The sequence below is a fragment of the Alosa alosa genome, chromosome 8, assembly GCF_017589495.1.
Source record: "Alosa alosa isolate M-15738 ecotype Scorff River chromosome 8, AALO_Geno_1.1, whole genome shotgun sequence".
In the NCBI taxonomy this organism is placed as follows: domain Eukaryota; kingdom Metazoa; phylum Chordata; class Actinopteri; order Clupeiformes; family Clupeidae; genus Alosa; species Alosa alosa.
In genome coordinates, this window is record NC_063196.1 from 7,980,055 (window position 1) to 8,006,554 (window position 26,500).

Genomic DNA, 26,500 nt, shown 5'->3' on the forward strand with positions numbered 1-26,500 from the left:
CGTTGGAGCCAGATGAACTAGCTAGCCAGCAATGTTAACCAACAAAGCTGACTAGCCAACAGTCAGTCAAATTAAGGTTATTTTGTTGCTTTATAAGCTTTCCCATTTTGATTGTGCAGACACTGGTGTTCTTCCAAGCTGAGTTAATTTCTCTGCCTCTCCTTCGACCAAAAGTCTGACCTGACGTCTCTGCTGGACGGATTGAATGACAATACGTCATAAACGCAGTGAGGTAAAATCTGTTAAAACAGCTTGCAACATTTAATTAACACCACTGCAACGGTTTTGTCACATCGCAAATCTTTGGTATGAATTAGCCTTAACACAATAAAGCTACGATCTAGATAGATAGATAGATAGATAGATAGATAGATACTTTATTGATCCCCTGGGGAAATTCAAGAAAATTCAAGAAATTCAAGGGAAAATCTAGAACCCTCAAGAAGATTCTATATAGAACCTTCAACTTAAGTTCTATTTTGAATCCTGTGAGAGTTCCTCTGCCCTCAGCATTAAAACATTCAACATTCAAGTGTGTGTCTGAATTGATAAAATAACACACTGCTACAAAACAGCAAGATCATCTATGTATTTGACTGGGAGCAGCAATCCTGATCCAAACGCTGTGTCCACTGAACTGTAAACCGTTCAGGATGAATTCATATGTCAGGGACTTCATGGAGGCGTAACGTCCAGGAAGGACCAAGAGGCTGATTATAACTCCACTGCTCATATGAAGTCTGGGTGAAAAAACGTAATGGCTGTCATCACGGCCTATAACAATACCCAGTGACGGGGTTAAACATCGTCAGTGGCTCTCAGTGTAAGGGTTTGGGATTTAACACACACACACACACGCACGCACGCACACACACACACACACACACACACACACACACACACACACACACACACACACACACACACAAACCTCTAGGCCTGCGTGTGTCCTGGAGAGGGGGCGTATGAGTTGCAGGATTGTGTTTGGACGTGGTGCAAAACCAGCTCTGGTCTCTCCCGTTTCCAGGAAAGACAGTGGCAGCCTGGCCTGGCGTGGCCCTGCCTTCCCCCCGATTTTCCTCTTTTCATCCCCCCGTTTTCTCTCTCCTCCCTCTGTCTTTTCTTCTTCCCCCCGTTTTTTGGGGGCCGAGTCCACTGTGCTCATCTGCAGCCAAACTATGTGCATGACAGCCTTCCAACAGGGGAAACTGAGGAAGTGTGGGCTGATCGAAACCAAATGGGAAGAGTTCTTCATAGCTAATATGGATGACAGAAACGCACATGCATTCCCACACACACACACACACATGCAAACAGTATACACATCTACACTCATGAGCACACACAGAAATCCAAACAGCACAGAAATAATAACACACACACACACACACACACACACACACACATAGAGTACAGTGGTTGAGTGCTGCTCTCAGTCAATGGAAAGGCAGAATCTCGTAAAGCTTTCAGAGGGCTGAGTGTCCACATTGCTCTGCTGATCTACTGCCTTTGGATCAGGCCAGCTGCTTTTCCTGCTACGTTGCAGTTGTTCTGTATGTGTGTGTGTGTGTGTGTGTGTGTGTGTGTGTGTATGTGTGCTATGGTGTGATTTTAGTTTGATGCTGATCTCCAGCCTCTGGATCAGGTCAGCTGCTTTTCCTGGTACGTTGCAGTTCTTCTGTATGTGTGTGTGTGTGTGTGTGTGTTTATGGTGTGATTCTAATTTGATGCTGATCTCAAGCCTGTGGATCAGGTTAGCTGCTCTTCCTGCAAGGCTGCAGTTCTCCCAGCCCAAATTGGCTGGCGTGCTGGAGTGGCTTACTGCAGGCCTGGTGTAGTGTTGTAGTGGTGTGGTGTGGTGTGGTGCCAGCCAGTAGTGGTGTGGTCTGGTTTGTGGTGTGGTGTAATATGGTGTGGTGTGATATGGTATGGTGTGGTGTGGTGTGGTGTGATATGTATGGTGTGGTGTGATATGGTGTGGTGTGGTGTGATATGTATGGTGTGGTATAGTGTAGCATGGTACAGTGTAGTGTGGTGCGGTACCAGTCAGCAGTGGTATGGTGTGTTTGTGCATGTGGTGTGGTGTGATGTGGTTTGGTGTGGTGTGGTGTTGTGTGGTGTGGTGTGAAATGGTATAGTATGGTGTGGTGCAGTGCCAGTCAGCAGCGGTGTGGTGGTACAGTGTGGTGCGGTGTAGCATGGCACAGTGTGTTGTGGTGCGTTTCTACTGTAGTTTGATACTGATCTTTAGCCTCTGGATCAAGACAGCTGATTTTCTTGCAAGGCTTTAATTTCTCTGACCTGCTATGGTGTTGGTGCTGTTGTTTGCCTGGTATAGTGCTAGCTTGTTGGCGCTGCTGTTAGCTTGTGACAAGGACTACCCAGAGTGAAACAGATATGCCTATTTGGTGTGATATGCCTATTGACGTAGCATGGCGTTAGTCTACGATTACTACAATTGATATAATGGCTCTTGGAGGTGGTGGTGGTAGTGGTGGTGTGATACTGATGTGGCAGTATGGCGCTACTCTGTGTTGTTTGGCCCAGGCCTGCTGTGTTTGCCTCTAGCCTATCTTCTGGTTCAGTGCTGGCCTGGATGCAATCCTGGCCTGGTTTGGTACTGTTGGTGTGTCTCTATCCTGCAGCTTCTGAGCCAGGCTTGCTGCTTCTCCCTGCCGCGCATCTGGGCCAAACCTGGGCCGCACCCGCAGCAGACTCTGCTAATGTGTGGGACACCACAGCCATCCCTCTGGGCTCAGCCACTGAGTCTGTGTCAGGCCTTTCAAGGAGAGTCAAGGACGTGCAACTCCACCACACGAGCAGCACGGGCTGATTCTGCTGGGCTGCTCTACCAGAGAGACAGACAGACTTGGAGCAATACCATACAAGCACACGTCTTTCATATGGAGCACTACGCTGGGTCCACCAGGCTGTTGAACCAGTAAAGAATAGATTCACACTCATAAAGCCTCACTTTGTAGCAAAACTCTTACTGTGTCGGGGGGCGCTGTGGCACAACAGGCTACAGCGCTCATACCATATACGGGTCCAAGTGCCCACGGGGACTCAGGTTCGAATCCGACCTGCGGTCATATCCCGGTCCCACCCCATCTCTCTCTCCTACTTACTTCCTGTCTCACTCTTCACTGTCCTATACAAATAAAGGCAAAAAGCCAAAAAATATACTTAAAAAAAACCTCCTACTGTGGGAAGTGGTTAAGTGCCCTGTATGGCTGCTCATCAAGCAGGAAAGGAGGAAGAAAGAGGGCAAACGGGGGCAGTGCCCCCTCAAATGACACATATTAAAGGTGCGATTTGTAGGATTGTTACCGAACGTTCTGCAGGCCAAAATCAAAACACTGGTGAACGTTCTCAAGACTACCAGACGCGAGCCTCTTCTGGGTTGCCAGATGTAATTAAGACTTAGCTAATGTTAGTTGACCTGCAGCTGCTTTAACGTTTCTCCAACCATGACCCAGCTACACATTACGGAAACAGTGAAAACAAAAAATACCTCTCTAACCAACGTAACATATTTAGCTGAAATTAGCAATGCAGATGAAGTTTAGCCTAGGCTACCTGTTGTGGAGAAATATGGCCAGCTCTGTGTCAGACTTGATATTCTTCGTTTGACGAAGACGTCACCATCTCAGGAAGCTCCTCCGATGTCCACTTAATTTGTTTCTTGTTTAAATTTTGGAAATTTGCCTGCCTCTCGTAGGCGTTCATGACTACAACTGACAGCTGTTGACAGTTGGCCTTTGCTAATTTGGCAACCAAAATAGGAGGACGCGCTAGCCCATTATTAATACGCTATTCTAGAATGAATCGTTCAAAACATAAACGAAAAAATTCCAAGACATTCAGCCCGTAACTCATTTTTTTTCATGGGTTTTACGGGGTTTTACGGGTTAGAGTAATGTTGTCAAATAAGCCATTACTTCAATTCATCGTGTTTCCTTACTCTCTGACAACATATGGTGATCATTTTTGGAATGGTTACAGTTTATTTTCCATTATTTCCTACATACTGGACCTTTAAGTTTCTATTGTGTTTTCTATTGTGTGAAGACAACACACAACATTCTTACAACACACAAAGACAACAGAAGACAACACGAAAAAACGCTCACTGCACTACACAGAAAACACACACTGCACAACACACAAAACACTCACCACTACACACAAAACACACACTGCACAACACACAAAACACACTCTTCACTACACACAAAACACACACTCTACAAGACAAAACACACTGCACTACACACAAAACTCATACTGCACAGTGACTGCCTGTGTGCATGTATCTCTCCATTGGAGAGGTGTGTCTTTGTGTCGTTGTGTTACCAACAGCTCTAGGGTTCAGTAACACCCTTAGTGAGAGTTTGTAATAAAGTTTGACAGTCCGTGGGTGTGGTGTTATGTCTGAGACCACAAACAACCCCACAAACAACAAATACACAAACAATCTCACTAATATGTGTATTGTGTATTTCATATGGAGTGTCCTCCCATGAGGAATAAAGCAAAGTCCTGACTGAGTGCTGTTCAACGTCAAACATATTCACACCCTGCCTTCTGCCTCCTTCTCCTCTCTGAGCGTGTCAGCGCTGAAGCGCCGAGATTTACATTTACGGAACTTTTTACTAAAATTTACAGCCGACTTCAGAGGAGAGGCACAGACGGTCTGAAGTCTGAAGAGATGAAAATACTTTACTGCCAAGGTCATAATCAAACACAGAGCTGAAGACTGGACGCGCCCTCCAAGTTCTCTGTCAGGGAAACAGTGGAGTGAGACACAGAGAAGATCCATCAAAGGTCACATGCCTGTGCCCCCCCCAACCACTGCCACCCACTGGCATGTGTACTGTACATGCGCTACCCTAGTACCACACATATTAACCAGCATGCCATAATCATCAGGGACAAACACACACACTGGACAAGATCAATCAGAAGGATGAATCAAGATGAATCAAGATTAATCAGGAGGATGAATCAGGATGAATCAGGAGGATGAATCAGGAGGATGAATCAGGAGTCAGGTGTCTGTGCCGCTGTAGGGCCACCCACTCTCAGAGAGAGCACAGAGTGCCGTCACTGTGGTTGAGTATGTGCTCTGACTGCCATACCAACGAGCCTGGCTCTTTGGCGTTGAGGTCAAGCTACAGGTTTGCCACCTTGCAAATAATTCACCCCTGGGTAGCAGCAGCCAACTACTCGACTCCTGTTGTCCAATTGCTGTGTTATCTGCTGTGCCAACAAGCTGGACCTCACACAGCAGCTCAACCACATGTCGTCCAGATGGGGGGAACCCTTACCAGAGATGATTTAAGGGTCTGGCCCGACCAAGACAATGCCCCCTGCTGAATTATGTGCATGTGCACACATACACACACACACACACATGCACCCAAGCACGCACATATACATATGCACACACACACACACATACACACACACACACAAACTCACGTGCACGCAAGCAAGCATATATACTGTATGCACGCGTGCGCACGCACATGCACACACACACGCACACACACACACCAATCCTTCCTTGTTCTCGCTCATAATGCATGTAATTACATTCCCATTCAGGAGGTGGCAGTAGTGAGGGAAATCTGATACTTGGTAGAATTCCTAATGGATCAACTAACCATAAAATGAAGTCTGTTGGACCCTCTGGAATATGTGCCTCTCAGTAGTTTATGACTTCCAAAGGCCCAATAGAACAGAGTTTAGAGTTATTTAGAGCACACTAAAGTGTACTCTGCATTTCTCCAGAGAGGTCCACTGACATACGCTACTGAAGCAAGAGGGACTGGTCTTTACTACAGTGAGATCCTACCGGATCAAAATGTTGCTAACATGAAATCACTCAAGTGGCGTTCACCACATTCTGCAAGTGTGCACACTAAACTTTTATGATGCTAAAGAAGCGCCACATTCTTAGAAGCTGTTTTTGAGATGTGTATCAAATCAGCACTGCAGATCTCAAAGTCAAAGTCAAAGTCTGCTTTATTGTCAATTTCTTCACATGTCAAGACATACAAAGAGATCAAAATTACGTTTCCCACTATCCCATGGTGGAGACAAGACATATTTTACCAATTAGCTCCACAGACAAACATAACATTCAAGTAAACAATATAAAAAGTAAAAATAAGAAGGCACATACAATGAAGAAAATAAGAGCAGCAAAATTTGAGTTGAAAATGTGCAATTGTGCATACAGTAGACAGTCAATATAATAGTGCAAAAGTCAGGCCAATAAATGGCTGAGGTAGTTCTGTTTGACCTAAGTATGCAAGTGGCATAGTGGTGCAAGTTATGTAAGAGCAGCAGAAGTGTGTTCAGAAGTGTTTTCAGGACAACAGGACAACAACAACAAGTTGCAAAGTGTGCAAGTGTACAAGTGGAGAGGTGCAAGGCAGCCATTGTGGGTCCAAAGTCCAGGATGCTATGTAGCTGAGGGTGGAGGGGGGAGAGTTCAGCATCCTAACAGCCTGGTGTATGAAGCTGTTGGTGAGTCTGGTGGTGCGGGAGCCGCAGGCTTCTGTACCTCTTCCCAGAGGGCAGTAGATCAAACAAATTGTGAGCTGGGTGACTTGCATCACTCACAATTGTGGTCGCCTTGCGGGTGAGGTGGGAGGTGTAAATGTCCTTCAGGGAGGGGAGTGAAGCATCAATAATCCTTCCAGCTGTGTTCACTATGCGCTGCAGGGCTTTCCTGTTGTATTCAGTGCAGCTTCCGCCCCACACAGCGATACAGCTGGAGAGGATGCTCTCAATGGTGCCTCGGTAGAATGTGGTCATAATGGCTGTTGGAGCACTTGCTCGCCTGAGTTTCCGTAGGAAGTACAGGCGGCGCTAAGCTTTCTTCGCCAGTGATGCAGTGTTGGTGGTCCAGGAGAGGTCTTCACTGATGTGCACCCCCAGGAATTTGGTGCTGCTCACTCTCCACCACAGCACCGTCGATGGTCAGTGGCAGGTGTTGGGTGTGACCTCTCCGGAAGTCAAAGAGTGGAGTGCACGCACATCTCCAAATTTAATCAGGTGCTGGGTAAAAGGCTTAGCCGACAATTGAAAAATAAAAAGATACCCGCACACTGTTTCTATAAGCTCCCAGAGTGGTTTATTAACACAACGTTTCGACCAGAGGTCTTTGTCAGGTATCAAAAACCTCTCAACAACAATCTCCTTGGTCTTGCTGATGTTCAGCAGGAGGTTGTTGTCCCTGCACCACGTGGTCAGAAGGTCGACCTCCAACCTGTATTGAGTCGCCCTTGGTGATGAGACCCACCAGAGTTGTGTCGTCAGCAAATTTCACTATGTGGTTGTTGCTGTAGGTATCAGTGCAGTCATGCGTCAGCAGGGTGAAGAGCATGCAGCGGACTGAGCACGCAGCCTTGAGGGGCCTCCGTGCTCAGTGTGATGCTGCTTGAGATATTATTGCCAACACGTACTACTTGAGGCCTCTGACAGAGGAAGTCCAGTAGCCAGTTGCAGAGGTAGGTACTGAGTCCCAGTTTGTCAAGTTTGCAGATGAGTTGTTGTGGTATTATGGTGTTAAATGCAGAACTGAAGTCTATAAACAGCAATCTCACATATGAGTCTCTTTTGTCCAGGTGGGTGAGGGCTGGGTGGAGGGCAGAGCAGATTGCATCCTCTGTGGACTGTTTGGCTCAGTATGCAAACTGGAAGGGGTCCAGGGTGGGGGGGAGAATGGATTTGATGTGTGACATGACAAGCCGCTCAAAGCACTTCATGATGATGGGTGTCAGTGCCACGGGGCAGTAGTCATTGAAGCAGGGTGGAGCAGTTTTCTTCGGCACAGGTATGATGGTGGCAACTTTGAAACATAATGGGACGATGGCTTACTTCAGGGAAGTGTTAAAGATGTCTGTGAAGATATCCTTAAGCTCCTCAGCGCAGTCCTTCAGCCCACGACCTGGGATGTTGTCTGGGCCTGCTGCCTTTCGGGTGTTGATAGCAGCAAGTGTCCTCTTCACGCTGTCGGCAGAGAGGCACAGGGGCTGCTCGTGTGGAGGGGGAGGGGTCTTCTGTGGGCAAGTGCTGTTTTGTCTGAGATGTAACTGAAGCTTCACTGTCTTGTATGTAGTGCTGGAGCTGCACACTTGATGAAGGGAGTTTGTGTTTGTGTGTGTGTGTGTGTGTGTGTGTGTGCGTGTGTGTGTGTGTGTATATCTGTGTGTGTGTGTGTGTGTGTGTGCATGTGTGCATGTATGTGTGTGTGTCTGTCTGTGTTTGTGTGTGTCTGTCTGTGTTTATGTGTGTGTGTGTGTGTGTGTGTGTGTGTGTGTGTATTTGTGTGTGCGCATACGTGTCTAGTTATGTGTCCTTGAATGCGTGTCACTGTCTGCGTGGCATCTGTGAGAGGGGGGAAAAAACTGACACATTAGTGCTCACAGGGAGAAAAATGTGGTTTCTGTGTTTGCTTTAGTTTTGTGTCAGGACCTGACATTGTTCTGTAATTTCTTTCAGTCTGATTTGCCTTGGCTGGCTAGATGGGCCTGGAGGAGTCTAGCCAAAGACAACAGATTGAATGTTTTGCAGCAAGAGGTAGAAAGTGAGAGTGAGCTAGAGGCAGAAATAAAGAATGACAGAGAGGGAGAGGGAGAGGGTGGGAGAGAGAGAGTTGGGGGTGGGGGGGTGAAAGGCTTTCATATTTCCCCTTGTTCTTGACCTCATTGTCAGTGACCTCTCTCTTTCACCTCCTCATCCTCCTTTTCCAAGTAGCTCCAACTCAAGGGAGTTCTCCGCCCAGCAGTAACTGTGTATGTGTGTGTATGTGTGTGTGTGTGTGTGTGTGTGTGTGTGTGTGTGTGTGTGTTTTCTCCACCTAGCAGTAACAGTGTGTGTGTGTGTGTGTGTGTGTGTGCGCGCCTGTGTGTGTGTGTGTGTGTGTGTGTGTGTGTGTGTCTGTGTGTGTGTGTGTCTGTGTGAGTGTGTGTGTGTGTTCTCCACCTAAAAGTAATTCTAACCAGACAATATTCTCTCCCTCTTCTTCTCCTTCTCTATCTTTTGCCACTCACAGTCATACTCACAAGTACACACACACACTTTAATTCTTCCAGTTCCAATTCATTTCAGTTCAATTCCAAAACCCAAATCCTGCACTCCATCAGAAATACACCACGCTTGACTGGGCCACCCAGTGTTTTCCTTTGGAGCGAACACTAATCTCTGAATACCCTGGTGCAGTCACAAGTTGCTGCTAAGGGGGAAGTGATCCAGGCTTCTTAGGGTTTAGTGTGTTTGTATGTGTGTTAAGACAAAGAGCTAGCCAGAGTCTAAGTGCTGAGTGAGTGATTGAGGTATAGCTTAATTTCCCCAACAACTCAGCATTATCAGTGTGTGTGTGTGTGTGTGTGTGTGTGTGTGTGTGTGTGTGTGTGTGTGTGTGTAAGCAGACATGAGTTAGCCACACAGACAGACAGATAGACACACACACACACACACACACACACACACACACATACTCTCATATCCATATTCTCTGACATGAAAACACACTGATACACACACAACACACACACATGCATACACACACACAAACACTTCTTCTCCTCTCAAACCATGTGGTCCAGGGAGGTAAGACATGGCGATCAGCACACACACACTCCCACGCCTCTGTGTTCCTTCCTCTCAAACACACTCTGACGCCTCCTCTGGATTCCAGAAGGGAGGTGGTCTTAGCCATCTGAGTTATGCAACAGAGGAGAGCCTGCAGGAGACCAGCATGTTTCTCTCAGTCAGACTGTGCTCAGTATAGTGGTTTACTATAGGGTCAGTGATGGACACTACTGGCCAGTATCCCTTAAAGTTAAAGTTGACAGATGTTTAGCGGATGCCTTTATCCAAGGCGACAAGGACTTGCAATGGCGGGTTCGGGAATCGAACCGGGGTCGACCGATTGTCAGTTTGTGATGTTACCACTACTCCACATGCCCACAACATACACTTGACCGTGGACACGCCCTTAGTGTCCACTGCGCTTAGTGTACACTTGACCGTAGACATGCCGTTAGTGTCCATTGTGCTTAGTGTACACTTGCCCGTAGACATGCCGTTAGTGTCCATTGTGCTTAGTGTACACATGCCCGTAGACATGCCCTTAGTGTCCATTGTGCTTAGTGTACACTTGACCGTAGACATGCCGTTAGTGTCCAAAAATGCGTTAGTGTCCTAAAAATGCGAAGCGCTCAAAGTTACAAATAGTTCAACTTTTGAGGTTGCGTTTTTTTTCCAACAATGAGTCGTTGCTTAGCTGCCTGCCTTAGCTAAATCAGGGAGCTAGTGATTTAATGAAATATAACGTATCATAGCAACAACATCTACACTATCAATTTCTACCTCGCATGTTTTTAGTTCCGGTCTTTGATTATGATCGGTTGGACTCGGGAGGAGGCAACTCTGCTGCGCGTCGGAGAGTTCTTTGCCCCTCGCCCTCGTCCATTAATTCCATATAACAGGACACCTCGGCGGCCGCTATCCCTTACTTATTCCACTGCTTGGTTGAATTTCCCATTGTCCTACGTAATTTAGAACGACCATTAACCGTATGTTATCTGCACACCTATGAAGTAGATCCATTTTTTTGGTCGTATCACACTTGTATATTAATTCGCCAAACTCGTTGTGAAGTTTAAATGAACTGTCACGTTGCATCCGAGCTGTAAAATGCAGACGTTCAGAACATTGCAACATTGTAGCATATGACGGAGGTGGCTTTTAGCTAGATGGATGACAGCAGGCTAAGTAAAAGCGATGTTTCAAAGCTAAAGTTCATCAGAATCTTGGGATACGCCCGCTTGACAACGGGACAGATAGAACTAACGACTGGCCTTTGGCCGTAGCAACCATCCATTTAGAACTAGTAACGGCAGTTTGTCCTGTGAGTTGAGAAATTAGTTGATATGTGTCGGAAGAAATTAGAACTAGTTCTACAAACAAGACAGTTTTAGCGATTAAAACGTTTAAATTGTAACAGGAAATGAACACAACGCAAGTGGCAACAGTGGAATAAGCGGGATAATGGACTTCACGGTGGTCTGTTCACAGAAGTTAATGCACTACGAGGTTCCGCTTCCCGTCGGGGCCGTTTTACATCCTCGACCGTGGATTAACTTCTGCGAACAGACCACCGTGTCGTCCATTATCCCTTACGTAATCCACAGACTCTTGGGCAGTGAACCTATTGCTTAATCCTATATTGTATTCACGCTTCCCCTCATTTCTGTCTCTCTATTATGTCTATTTGTCTGTCTGCCCCCCCCCTTACTACCACGACCACCTCCCAGGGAGGTTTGTGGACCCCCGCACGTCGCAGCAGAGGTCCCAGAAACCCATGCGGGCCCCCCAGTCGTCGTCAGGGCCCCGACCGCCGGTCAGAGCTCAGGAGCAGCCGGCGGTCCAGAGGATGACCAGCCGCAGGGTGGACATCTCACAGCCACAGGCGGACCAGCGCAACAAGCCCAAACTCGGTAAGGTTCCATCAGTCCTGCACAACAAAAAAACAAACTCTGTAAGGTTACATCAGTGTGTGTGATTGCTGCTAAAAAGGTGTGGTCTAGAATCATTGTGGTGACATGGAGAGGCTTGATGGGTATTATAAGAACCATTTTGAGAGCGGTGAATGCAAATAAGCCATGTGGCAGTATCATTTTCAGTCAGAACAAACATATTGGTCAAGAGAAAATCTCAACATTACAGTAAATCAATATTTGCCAGGGGTATGAATAATTTTGTTCTTAACTCTATATGCATATGTTAGTAAAGTTACATTTTTAGCAGGTGCTATAAAGAATTGAATAGCTAAAGCTGTATCAGAAGCCTGTGTTAGTAATGATAGGAGTTAAGTGTTTTAGTGTGTTGCTAGTGTATTGTGTAACTCTTTAGTGTTGTTGTTTTAGTGTGTTGCTAGTGTATTGTGTAACTCTTTAGTGTTGTTGTTTTAGTGTGTTGCTAGTGTATTGTGTAACTATTTAGTGTTGTTGTTTTAGTGTGTTGCTAGTGTATTGTGTAACTATTTAGTGTTGTTGTTTCAGAGTGTTGCTAGTGTATTGTGTAATGATGCGTGTTGTTGTTTTAGTGTGTTGTGTAATGATGCGTGTTGTTGTTTTAGTGTGTTGCTAGTGTATTGTGTAATGATGCGTGTTGTTGTTTTAGTATGTTGCTAGTGTATTGTGTAATGATGCGTGTTGTTGTTTTAGTGTGTTGCTAGTGTATCGTGTAACTATTTAGTGTTGTTGTTTTAGTGTGTTGCTAGTGTATTGTGTAATGATGTGTGTTGTTGTTTTAGTGTGTTGCTAGTGTGTTGTGTAATGATGCCTGGGGGTGTCTGGTGTCCTTCTCTGTTCATAGCGTCTGAGTCCGTCTATGTGGTATCACTGCAGGCCCAGAGAGCTGTAGGCAGAAGTTCACCCATCAATAAGGCCCTTGTGAACAGAAAACACACACCAGGTACCACTGCACACACATACACACACACACACAGCGCACACACACACACACAGAAACTTACCCATCCATAAGGCCCTCGTGAACAGAAAATACACACTAGGTACCAGCAGACACACACACACACACAAAACACACTGAGACAATGACATTCTAATTATGTGGCGACAGAGCCCTGACTATATGTGGGTGTGTGTGTGTGTGTGTGTCTCAGAGCCAGCAGAGGTGGACGAGGCGGAGGACATCACGGTCAGAGTCATGTCCCCGCAGTCTGTTCTCATCACCTGGATAGACCCGCTCATCGAGAAAAAGAAGAAAACAGTCCCAGAGGGATCCAGGTGAAGCTCCAAACTCTGTATTTATAACTCTTTGTAGATGTTTGTGTATTAAATGATTTATAGTCAATAGGAAAAGCAAGCAAATGCAAAAATAACATTTGTTCTATTATTTGGTACCTTTCCATGCCTCCATGCATGCAGATCTCAGCAGACTATCAGACTATCTTGAGAAAACAGAATAAAAACAACAGAATAAAAACAACAGAATAAAAACAGAATAAAAACAACAGAATAAAAACAGAATAAAAACAACAGTATTTTGTTTATCAGCGATCAGGTTCAGTGATAGCGCAGCCAAAAGAAAGAGCTTAGTCATCGCCATGGCAATAACAGAGGTGCAGCCTGGGAAAGTCATTAGTTGGCTTCCCGGTTCCATCAAAGCTTCAGACGCTTTGTAGTCTGAGTAATCTGCCGGAGTGATCCGTGGGTCACCCGGAGTGGGGTTATGGAGAGTCAGTCTGCAGACTTGTGGCTTGTGGAGCTGACAGATTGACAGACAGCGGGAGACGCTCATGGAATGCGCTGACGACTATGGCCGGGAATATCAGAGTAACTCACGAATTGATACCGTCATGCTACTTTGGAGGCAATAACGGTAATATCGCGATACAGTGAATCTGCAAAACTCAATACCCAAATCTCAAGACATTGTCTGGTAGCTGTGGGAAAAGCCAAGTTACCAAGTTAAAGTTGAATGATATTTAGCAGACGCTTTTATCCAATGCAACACAGACTCACGGTGGCGGGAATCAATGCCTGGTCAACTGATTGTCGGTCAGTGACGTTACCACTGCTCCGTCGCGTCGTATTACATAAACATTTCCTATGCTTTCACTTATACTGGAACGTGATGGAGAAAAACAGATCTACAGATTCCATCTGTACCACCGGTGTAACTTCTGGCAGTAATGTTAACATCGCAGTGTTTTATCAACAGACATGAACTGTATACTGTATGACATCTGCCATGTCAGTTCCAGAATGGCGGGATCATGGAATGGAATTACCTGTCTGTGTGTGTGTGTGTGTGTGTGTGTGTATGTCTGTGTGTGTGTGTGTGTGTGTGTGCAGTAATGGCAACATACCAGTGTTTTATCAACAGACATGAACTGTGTTTGGCAGTTTTATGCATTTTTTTTTGGCAGGTTCATGGAAAGTCTTACCTGTGTGTGTATGTGTGTGTGTGCGTGTGTGCGTGCTTGCGTGCATGTGTGCACACAGACAGTATACAGTGAGGTACAGAGAGAAAGGCGAGTCTGCGCGTTGGGAGTACAAGGACACAGTTCAGAGGCGTCTGATGGTGGAGACCCTGTCTGCAGACAGCATGTACGAGTTCTCTGTGCGCATCACTGACCGCAACACAGAGGGCAAGTGGAGCACCTCAGTTTTTCAGAGGACACCTGAGTCAGGTAATATCTGTGTCTGTGTCTGTGTGTGTGTGTGTGTGTGTGTGTGTGTGTGTGTGTGTGTGTGTGTGTGTGTGTGTATGTCAGTATGTGTGTGTGTGTATTTATGTGTGTGTGTGTGTGTGTGTGTGTGTGTGTGTGTGTGTGTGTGTGTGTATGTCAGTATGTGTGTGTGTGTGTTTATGTGTGTGTGTGTGTGTGTGTGTGTGTGTGTATGTCAGTATGTGTGTGTGTGTATTTATGTGTGTGTGTGTGTGTGTGTGTGTGTGTGTGTGTGTGTGTGTGTGTCTATTATCTGGCCTATATCATAACAGGACTGTTAGCTCAGCTTTGGCTGAATAATATACTGTACATTAATGTATACATGCATGAGGTCAACTTTTGAAGTTCAAAGGAGCTTGTGTATTGTCTAATCATATCATATCAAAGCCTATGTAGCTGCTCTGAATGTAGCCAGTACTGTTCTTGGTCCTCCTCCTGATGCATGTACGCTGTGCAGTATCAGATCTTCAAAGAGGGTCATTACTATGCAAACCCATGAAAAGCTGGCAGCATTGACTGGACCTGCTCAAAGAGCCAAGCTGTGATCCATGGTATCCATTACTAGAGCCCTATTATGCAGCAAATTATACTCTGTGCTAAATACCAATATATAGCCAATATGCACACACACACACACACACACACACACACACACACACACACCCACAAACACACAGGTTGTGAGACACACACATACTGTACACACACACAGACAGACAGACACACACACACGCACACACACACACACACACACACACACACACACACACACACACACACACACACACACATGCACACACACACACAGATTGAGTTACACACACACACACACACACACACAGTGCCTGTCAGCCCTGTTGCGTGCATGGTGAGATAATTGCGTGTGTGTAATGGCTGACGGCAATGCCTCTGCTCTACGCCAGCCTGCTGCTACTTGCTCACTGACATGTTATGATGACCTCATCCCACTGACTCCAGGAGAACTTATAGCCATGTGCTGTGTTTTCTTTCCACTGGACCCCCACAGACACACACACACACACATCACCAGATGCTGATCTGCTGGGAGGGGGGGGGGGGTTGACATCATGGTTACATTTTTGGGGATTTGTGTTTTCTTTTCATTCTTTTACGTGTTATTCTCTCTTTCTCACTCTCAGCTCCGTCGGGACCCCCAGAGAACTTCCAGGTGAAGCCGCTGAGGGGGAAGGGCACTGCCGTCACGGCAACCTGGGACCCCCCAGAGGAGCCCAATGGAAGGCTACGAGGTACACTCAGCTCAGCCAATCAGCTCTTCAGCCAGCCCACAGCCAGCCAATGGGAGATTTATCTAACTCAGAGCCAACCAATGGGAGATTATCTAATCACCCGCCAACCAATGAAAGACCTATCCAATCCACAGCTAAGCAATGGGATATATATGTAACCCAAAGCCAGCTAATGGTGCACTTATCTAATCCACAGCCAGCCAATGGGACAATTATCTAGCCCAAAACCAGCCAATAGGTGACATATCTAAACCCGCCAACCAATGAAAGACCTATCCAATCCACAGCTACAATGGGATATATATGTAACCCAAAGCCAGCTAATGGTGCACTTATCTAATCCACAGCCAGCCAATGGGAGATTTATCTAACTCAGAGCCAACCAATGGGAGATTATCTAATCACCCGCCAACCAATGAAAGACCTATCCAATCCACAGCTACAATGGGATATATATGTAACCCAAAGCCAGCTAATGGTGCACTTATCTAATCCACAGCCAGCCAATGGGAGATTTATCTAACTCAGAGCCAACCAATGGGAGATTATCTAATCACCCGCCAACCAATGAAAGACCTATCCAATCCACAGCTACAATGGGATATATATGTAACCCAAAGCCAGCTAATGGTGCACTTATCTAATCCACAGCCAGCCAATGGGAGATTTATCTAACTCAGAGCCAACCAATGGGAGATTATCTAATCACCCGCCAACCAATGAAAGACCTATCCAATCCACAGCTACAATGGGATATATATGTAACCCAAAGCCAGCTAATGGTGCACTTATCTAATCCACAGCCAGCCAATGGGAGATTTATCTAACTCAGAGCCAACCAATGGGAGATTATCTAATCACCCGCCAACCAATGAAAGACCTATCCAATCCACAGCTAAGCAATGGGATATATATGTAACCCAAAGCCAGCTAATGGTGCACTTATCTAATCCACAGCCAGCCAATGGGAGATTTATCTAACTCAGAGCCAACCAATGGGAGATTATCTAATCACCCGCCAACCAATGAAAGACCTATCCAATCCACAGCTAAGCAATGGGATATATATGTAACCCAAAGCCAGCTAATGGTGCACTTATCTAATCCACAGCCAGCCAATGGGAGATTTATCTAACTCAGAGCCAACCAATGGGAGATTATCTAATCACCCGCCAACCAATGAAAGACCTATCCAATCCACAGCTACAATGGGATATATATGTAACCCAAAGCCAGCTAATGGTGCACTTAGGGGCCAGGGCCCACAGACCAAAGCCTTCAGCGTGGCCATGCCAGGTGAGTCTGCACACTCTGATACACAGAACCCGCTCAACACATACACACACACACACACACGCAAAGACACACACACACACATACACACACACACACACACACATAACCACAGGGGCCAAAGCCAATAGACTAAAGCCTTCTGCATGGGCATGCCAGATTAGTCGGCATGACAGAGCCCCACATACACACACACACACACACACACACACACACACACACACACACACACACACACACACACACACACACACACACACACACACACACACACACAACCACAGGGGCCAGGGCCCACCGACTAAAGCCTTCAGCATGGCCATGCCAAGTAAGTGGGCAGGATGGAGCCAAAGCTGGGCTTTGCACTTCTATATACCATCAGATTTCCTTTTACATTTCTTCACAAGCTAATGTTTTTATCCCAAACGACTTTCAGAGGAGTTCCAGTGCACACAAGAGACCTTAGCGTGACAATTACAGTAATACTACCTTAACAAACAATGATGAGACAGACAGACATACAGAAAATGTTGTGACAGCCAGAGAAATAATCAAGTGAGTCGAGTGTATGTATTCATCAGACTTTGAATACGAGGGTAGTTTTCGTGCCTAATGGTTTAATGACTTGTTCATATGACTATACATGAACAATGGCAAACCATTTTGTGAAGTACAAGTTTTTCTCAGTCGCTTTGGTGCATTTCTCGAATCATAATGAACATTTGCACAAAAGTGCAAACTGCACTGCACAGAGGATATAACCTGCAAAAGCATGTATCTTGCTCAAAATGCTTAGTTTATGCCTCAAAAGTAAATATTTATTCCAACTAAACAATCAGGGCAATCAAAATAACAAATCATGAGGCCATTGTTTATGTCAAGACAGTCAAACTGTTTTGTCTTGTTGTCAATATGACTAAGTATTTCTAATGAACAATGCGCAAGGCAGCATTTCAAAACCACAAAGTTACACATTATTGTGTGTGGAGGGGGTTGATTGCAAACAGTGTTTCAAAGTTTTTACTGTTGACAGACATTGTGACTGTATAAAGAAATCTAAGGCTTTGTGCAAATGCATTTGTTTGCAATATACCGTACACCCCTTGGTCAGAGCTGTGCACCACGGTACATTTTTTTTTTACATCCTGACTTCCCTGTTTGTCAGGTCACATACAGTATACTGTATGTATTTACTAAACAGACTAAGACAACTAGTTATGACAGCTAGTTGAACACATTTGCATGTAATGGACTATTCAGCAGGGAACAAGTATAGTGCATTCTGAACAACATGACATTGGCCATTGAAAATTCGAAAAACAGCAGACATTTGTACAAAATCAGTTCAAAATCAGCATGGATGTATGAAAGCGTTGCTATTTGTTCAAAATGGGGAGAAACTGCTTCAATGATGTGCACAAGTGATAAGATGAAATGGAGTTTCAACAAACAGTTTTGAGAATTACCATTCTGATCTGAGAAATGTGCCAAAGCAACTGAGAAAAACTGTAATACCTACTGTACAGAAACCAAACATGTAGAGAAAGTGTCTAGTAATGCCCATACTTGTGAGATGGATCACTTGTACATCACCTCATTATGAAAAGGGTGTGTGAAAGAATGTGTGAAAGAATGTGTGAAAGCGTGTGTGAAAGCCTGTGTGAAAGCGTGTGTGAAAGTTGATGTGTATTTTTTGCCAGCTGTACCAATGACCACTGTGCTCTCTGCTAGCCAGCACTTCTGCCACCTCATCCAGTCATCACTCGAGGACTCCCGACAGACACAAGCCCAGGGCAGGTGCATCGCAGACGGAAGAGGACGACTACGACGAGACTGACCTGCAGGAGACGACGGCGACGGTGACGGACGAGCCTCGGAGACAGTCCACGCCCGCCTCTCCGGCCGGCCGACGCACGCGTCCCCTCACTCAGACGCGATCGTACCACAGCATCTTCTCCTCCGTCCGGGGCTCTTCCTCGCGCTCGTCGGGGGGGAGTCGCTCCAGAGGCCGGGAGAGCGAGAAGGCGAGGGAGGAGGACGAGGAGAAGCCCATCGAGGCTCCGAAGGAGGAAGAGGAGGCGACAGTGAACGAGGCCACTGAGGAGGAGGAGGAGGAGAGGAAGTACACAGACTCTGACGCACACGGACACAAAGCGCCCTCTAAAACAGACGGGCACGAGGACCCTGATGCACATGGACACAAAACGCCCTCTAGAACAGGCGGGCACACAGACGCTGGCACACACAGACACAAAACGCCCTCTAGAACAGGCGGGCACACAGACGCTGGCACACACAGACTCAAAACACCCTCTAAACCGGGCGGGCACACAGACGCTGGCACACACAGACTCAAAACACCCTCTAAACCGGGCGGGCACACAGACGCTGGCACACACAGACTCAAAACACCCTCTAAACCGGGCGGGCACACAGACGCTGGCACACACAGACTCAAAACACCCTCTAGAACGGGCGAGCACCAGGACTACAGCAAGCCATCGGTAGACAGGCCCACGCCTGCCTCAGAGACGCCCACTAAAGAGCCAGAGAGTGACCGCCCCGTCCACGGCTCCTCCTCCCATTCTCACACCTCCGCAGACCCTGCGTCTGGCCAGCCCAGAAGGCCAATCACACGCAACCCTGTCATCAGGTCCCGGGTCCGCAACGGGGGTTCTTCCTCATCCTCATCTTCGTCGCGGTCATCTCCATCTGTCCCTATGTCTGGAGACAGCAGGAGGGACGGCAGCAGGAGTGGATATCCAGACGCTCACAAGAAGGACGCTCACACCAGAGACAGCTCCACACCCAAAGAAACCACACCAGAGGTGGACACATCATCGTCATCATCATCGTCATCGTCGTCGTCGTCATCATCATCATCATCTCCCTCACCCCCCTCTACCTCTGCCCCCTCTTCTCCTGATTCTTCTTCTGGTTCTTCGTCCTCTTCCTCCTCCTCATCCTCCTCCGGGTCGGTTCAGTCGGGTAGCGGTAGGACGCCGTCCACAGGCCGTTTCACCGGTTCTGGTTCTGTGATGATCAACGGCAGAAAGGTCACCCTCCCTTCCAGATGGAGTCGGCTAATGACCGGCCAGCGCACACCGGGCTCAGGCTCCTCGTCCACGTCCACATCCACGTCCACTGGGTCTCAGTCTGGATCGCAGACCCAGAACCAGGCACAGAACCAAAACCAGGACCGGAACCCGAGTGCTGACAAAGTGAGCTCCCCCTCTACCAGCATCCAAGACACCATAAATCCGCAGGATAGCAACCCGAGTACACACAGGCAGACGACCAAAGACGAGAAGCCAACATCCAGTTATGAAACCAGCCGCTTGCATTCCTCTGCAGTGAAGAAAGACAACACTGACAGCCTGAGAGGGAGATCTGAGGAGGAGGAGGAGGAGGAGGAAGAGGAGGAAAATGAGCAGGGGAGCAATCCGCACTCCTCCACGCGCCAGGCTTCGTCGCTTAACCCTTCTCTCTCCGGGCGGACCGAGGCCTCGGCGGTCCCGAGTCGGAATGCCAGACCGGGAGTCGTGAACCGCTTCCCACCCAGGCAGGATGGCAGGATTCCGTGGAGCAGAACGAGCTCCTCGTCCGTCGGGAACAGGAGGCCGGTGGTGCGAGCAAATCCCCCTCGATCAGGTGTTCCCGAGACTCTGGAGAGGGGTGATAAAACTAGAACAGCCTCTTCGTCGTTCCCCTCAAAGCACAAAGTGGACGATATCTCCCCTAAGCCTTCAGTGCTGGACAGGGACAGAGTTTCCTCAGGGTCTCGTCTGCCGTCCAGCACAAGGACAGACTCGCACTCTCCCAGACAGAGCTCACAGATCGATAATGACCATGACGATGACTATGATTACGAGGACTATGATAAGAATGACAGGGTGGCGGAGACGACACTTAAAACAACTACCTCAACTACAACCACAACGACTACTACTACAACTACAACTACTGCTCCTACCACTACTACGACTACTACTGCAAGCACCACCACTAGTCCTGCACAGAACTCTGGGGACTACAGCGAGCGGAGAGAACAGTCTCCTGGAAGAACCGGTTCTCAGTCGGTTCCCTCGTATGCCCGCCGTCCCTTTCAGGGTTCTGGTGGGAGAGCACGTTCCCCTGTCGTAGCGACGAACCGGCAAATCGGCTCTCGGTTCCTCGGCAGGCTGTCGCCAGTGCAGCACACAAAGTTGGGATCTAAGCCGGACTCTTCGTCACCACACTTCTCCTCTTCCTCCTCTTCCCCCTCACAGTCTTCCGATGACGTTCCTAAGCCGTCGCTGAATTCAAAGCATGACGAGTCTAACAGCAGAATCGCCTCACGTTCCTCCGCGAGCCGGCCCGCCGCTGGGGAGAACTCTCCCGGCACCTCCTCCGGTTCCCAGTCCTCTTCCCCTGCGGTGCGCAGTGCCGTGGTTGGTTCTAGACTAAGGAACCCGAGCCGGTTTGACAGCATCCTCAGAGGAAAGACTCCAGTCAATGGCTTCAAGCCCAGTTATGGACAAGGTAAGGTAACCTTATCCCATCTGTCTGTGATTCTGCAGTCTCGCGCCAGTCGCAGCTCCAAGAATTACAGTTCAGCTGAGATGCTTATCTCACTCACTTGGTATGTGACTTCCTCTGACGATTTACCTTCCTAATTACTTGCAGAGCTCACAGCACTCACAGTTAATGGACTCTATTAAATTAAACCTAACCTGAATAATTGCTTTAGAGGCTCAACTAATCTCTCTCATTGCAACACCTTCTTCTCCAGCCGGGAAAAATGGACGACCGAATCTAACAACGTCTAATGGGAAAGTCCCCTCCCCCGCCTCAGAGAGCAAGGAAAAGGGACGCAAGTACATCTCTGGACCCGATGGAACTAAATGGGTGGGTCCGCTCTCCACAGATGCCTTATAGTCACTCACACAAACCCACACTCTGGCTAACCATAACCCTGTATATGATAATGTATATGTATATGTTATACAGTATATATATATATTTTGTGTGTGTGTATGTATATAATTTGTTAATATACATATAAAATACATCCATATTGCAGGTTGTTGACTTGGACCAGGGTGTCTTGATGAATCAAGAGGGTAAGGTGCTACAGGACTCCCATGGTCAACCTCACAGAGTAGTGCTTGGGGAGGACGGACGCACAGTGTTTGGTATGTGGCCACCATAGTCCATACACACGCACACACACACACATACACACACACACACACACACACACACACACACACACACACACACACACACACACACACACACACAGAGAGAGAGAGAGTTAATTATTTGTGCTGTAGTAATTCACCGTGTTTGGTAACAATTCACTGTCAAGATTCACTGTCAATGATTATTGATGATTCACTGTCCTGTGCTTGGGAATTATGTAACTGATTGTGTTTGGTAATGATACATTGCACCATGTTTTGTTAACGATTCACTGTGACTTGCCCAGATCTGCAGGGCACCCCTCTGGTGAACCAGGATGGCATGGCGCTGTTTGGGAGCGGGAGGGACTCTCGGCCGGTGGTCAACCCCAAGGAGAAGATGCTCACGGTGGGAGGAAAGCCCATTGTGGGACTGGATAGGCCACGAGCCAGGACCACCACGACCACCACAACTACCACCACCACCACCAGACCCACTACAACCACCACCACACCAGAACCAACCACCGTCTCCACAACGGCAGAGATGACAACAGAGGAGTCATCAACAGAGCTCAACCCCACCTGTCCACCCGGAACTTTCTTTGCCATGGATGAAGATGGGCAGCCCATGCTAAATGACTATGGAGTACTGGACTGCTACCCTGAAGGTGAGCTCTTAAGAAACACACACACACACACACACACACACACACACACACACACACACACACACACACACACACAAAACACATACACACATACAAACACACAAACAGAGATACACTAGCACACTAACACAAAAACACCTTTTCACTGACTTTGTGATCGCTGTCATCAGAAGTATGTTGAAATAAATAGAGGAGGATTGAGAGATACAGAAACACTGAAAAGGATAGAGCGGTAGAGAGAGACAAGAAATGAGAGAGAGAGAGCGAGCGAGAGAGAGAGAAAGAAAGAGAGAGCCTCACCCCCCTCCTTACTTTGACAGAAGATGCCACGTGGATGACTAGGGACATCACATAGTGCTTACAAGCACCATAGCAACAGTCTCCATTAGGTTCAGTCACAATAGTTACAGTCACCATGACAATAATTGGCACATTTCAATCACCATGGTTACATGGTTTCCACATTTGCGTGGCTCTACAGGCACCATGGCACCTAGCCTGAGCGGTGCTTTTGCCTTGGTGGGCCAGCCGGTTTTGTCCTGGATTTCATTTAAGGATGACGCTGGCACTGGTGGTGTTTGGTGTTTGCTTGTTGTTTACTGTGTGTTTGGGTTGTTTCCTCCCAAAGCCGGCTGCCCTGGGTCTCATTGCAGGGCTTACAGCTCTGGCTTTGATTTGATTTGAGCGCCCGCCTTGTTTGCTTGTTTGTTCATATTGTTTTGTTGTTTAAGGCTGAGTGGTGTGTGTGTGTGTGTGATTTTTATGTTAAGTTTTTCCAATGCAGGGTGGAGTTTTATGAAGTTTAGTTTATGTCCTGTTGCAAAACCAAAAAAAGTAAAAAATTCAGTCTGTGCTGTGAGTGGTCTCAGGGCGTGTGTGTGTGTGTGTGTGTGTGTGTGTGTGTGTGTGTGTATGGTAACAGCCTAGCTTGGAGAACAGACGTTGCTGTCATGACAGCTGCTGGGCTGGGGTAGTTATGTAATACTGCTTAAAGATGCAGTCAGGGATTGTGCAAGGAGTGGTGTTTGTTTGTGTTTATGTTTATATTTAAATTTATTAGCAGACGTTTTTGTGCCAAAACTTACGTTATATTTTAACCAAGGACCAAACGAAACACACCAGAAAGGTAGCTCAACCCTACCTTCAGTATTCCCAGAGAAATTCCATGCAATGTTTCGTTTTTCTTTGGGGGACAGGCTGTCCCTGCTTTGGCCACCGCTGGCTACAGAGACTGAGAATTTTTATGGTGTACTCACAGAATGGGCAGCTAGTTGTCACGAGGAGGTGATTTTCTGATCGTGAAAAAAAAAAAATGTGGGCTTGAAATATAACCTATAAACCCATAGCATATTTACATGCTTATTACATGACTATTACATAGCACATTTACATGATTATTACGTGACTATTACATAGCTATAACTTATAACTCTAACAGTTTTGCATCTCAGGAAGGATTTTGCTTAGTAGTCGTGTTTTTTTTTTTTCTGTTTTTCCCCCATTTATGATACAGACCACAAAAACTACATAAAGCTGTAGCCTCCATGTTAACACTCAGTCTCAGCGCTTAAGCTACAACATCCAGAGAATGCACTGATGCTTGTCCTGATGTTTGTCCTGATGTTTGTCCTGATGTCCTGATGTTTGTCCTGATGTTTTATTTGTCCTGATGTTTGTCCTGATGTCCTGATGTTTGTCCTGATGTTTTATTTGTCCTGATATTTGTCCTGATGTTTGTCCTGAACGAACGATGTTCGTTCTGATGTTTGTCCCTGTTTGTTTCCCCACCCTGTCCGGCTCATAGATGAGTTTGTGATGGAGTCCACTTCCATAGCCACCACCATGACGCTCCCGGCCACCACCACCACCACCCGTCCAAGCCCATCTCCAGACACACGCCCACACAACTCTGGCCCCTCCTCCGAATTTGACGTGGCTGGCAAGAAACGGTTCACAGGTAGGCATACCATTGTTTGTGTGTGTGTGTGTGTGTATGTGCGTGTGTGCGGCCAGGCACATGTGCATGTGTGTGTGTGTGTGTGTGTGTGTGTTTGTGTGTGTGTGTGTGTGTGTGTGTATGTGTGTGTCTGTGTGTACATTTAAGCTAAGCATGTGTGTGTGCATGTGAGGCCAGGCACATGTGTGTGTGTGTGTGTGTGTGTGTGTGTGTGTGTGTGTGTGTGTGTGTGTGTGTGTGTGTGTGTGTGTGTGTACATTTAAGCTAAGCATGTGTGTGTGCATGTGAGGCCAGGCACATGTGTCTGTGTGTGTGTGTGTGTGTGTGTGTGTGTGTGTCTGTGTGCAGGCCAGGCACGTGTGTGTGTGTGTGTGTATGGAGGCCAGGCATGTGTGTGTGTGTGTGTGTGTGTGTGTTAGGGTGACTGAGGGACAATGTGGGACACTGCCTGGCGCGGCGGTGCCCCCACCTCACGGGCAGACTCACTGATAGTGGTTTACTATTGTTAGCACATACACCTTACATGGTATATTAATAATGCCCTATTCCCCTAAACATGTGTAATTGCTGATGTATGCTCATGAATAGGCCAACCAATGTGTATTTTTTTCTAAATAAAGATGCATAATACTTTGAACATTCAATGAATTGACAGATGCACTTCCACTTACGATTTACTTTAGCTATTTAATTTTATTTATTTTTCATTACAATTTAATCACTTTAAATAAATTATAATGTAAAATTGTAGTATTTAACAGGGACCAACAGGAATTGTAGTTGCTCAACACCACAGGAACAGTTGAAAAAAAAAGTCTTAACTCACGACTCCAGAGGTTCACGTAACGAGAAGGGGGAGGAAGGATGGTGAACTTGCATGTTAGTAAAGGCATGCGCAGGGGGAAACAAAACTTTTCAGTGTTCAGGGTAACGTTAATGTTCGCTGTAATGTTGTATGATAAAGCCACATTTAGGTTTGACTTCCTCCGCAATTACTTTGTTGTATGGAATAAAATAACACTGTATTTGTAAATAACAGACTTTATTTTGTTGTAGCCTATACAGTATGTATGTGCTTTGGGAATATTTCAGCCACCACTTGGCCTAACGTAGGCTCCGCAGTGGATAACTAACGTTAACGTTAGTGAACGTTAAAACTCTTTCAAATATGGCTAATAAAATCTCTGATAACAGATCAATCCACAGCAATGAAATGTATGCTTTGTGTGGTAATGATAGGTAGATGTTTGGTAGCCTATTTGTAGGCTACTACTAGGTCCATATAATTTCCAGTGACTACAAACATTATTCAAACACTGCTCAAGTATATTAAATGTGTATAATCAGTCGCGTATGTAACTCTTCTCGACTTCGTTAAATTTAACATTCCCACCATTTAAATGAGAAAACCATGTTAACAAATTACCTACGACGGACCTTACACCTAGGGAGAGGGGGGTGTAAGTTAGTGTGTATTTAAGTCATAACTTAGTGTTACGTTGAAACTATTTAGTGTGGTGCAACCCGATAAATTTTAGTAGCTGGTAAACTTCAACGTAGTGCCAGTTAGAACTAAGCTGGAACTTACGTTCAACTGGTGCAATCGGTTGCAGGATATAGAGCGACCAAATTTTTTTTGAGCAAGCATTGATTATGCGTGACACAGTCTCAATTTGCGGGACACATAAATTGGGCTTCAAACGCTGTGCGCGCACGCACTACGCGGGATGGGTGGTCACTCTAGTGTGTGTGTGTGTGTGTGTATTTAAGCTATGCACGTGTGTGTGTGTGTGAGGCCAGGCACATGGGTGCACGTGTGTATATGTGTGTGTGCAGGCCAGGCACGTGTGTGTGTTTACGTGTGTGTT

At 46.6% G+C, this 26,500-nt stretch overlaps 1 protein-coding gene across 1 annotated transcript in view; it reads left to right on the forward strand.

The window, feature by feature from the left end:
* Positions 1-26,500, forward strand: part of fndc1 (fibronectin type III domain containing 1) — a 59,145-nt gene that overhangs the window by 15,150 nt on the left and 17,495 nt on the right. The window contains exons 5-15 of the mRNA XM_048250536.1: positions 11,337-11,519; positions 12,400-12,498; positions 12,710-12,833; positions 14,055-14,242; positions 15,442-15,549; positions 16,786-16,845; positions 18,574-21,363; positions 21,614-21,729; positions 21,905-22,016; positions 22,313-22,675; positions 24,480-24,632. Of these exons, the coding sequence (XP_048106493.1) occupies positions 11,337-11,519; positions 12,400-12,498; positions 12,710-12,833; positions 14,055-14,242; positions 15,442-15,549; positions 16,786-16,845; positions 18,574-21,363; positions 21,614-21,729; positions 21,905-22,016; positions 22,313-22,675; positions 24,480-24,632 (4,296 nt within the window). The remainder of the gene's footprint in view (positions 1-11,336; positions 11,520-12,399; positions 12,499-12,709; positions 12,834-14,054; positions 14,243-15,441; positions 15,550-16,785; positions 16,846-18,573; positions 21,364-21,613; positions 21,730-21,904; positions 22,017-22,312; positions 22,676-24,479; positions 24,633-26,500) is intronic.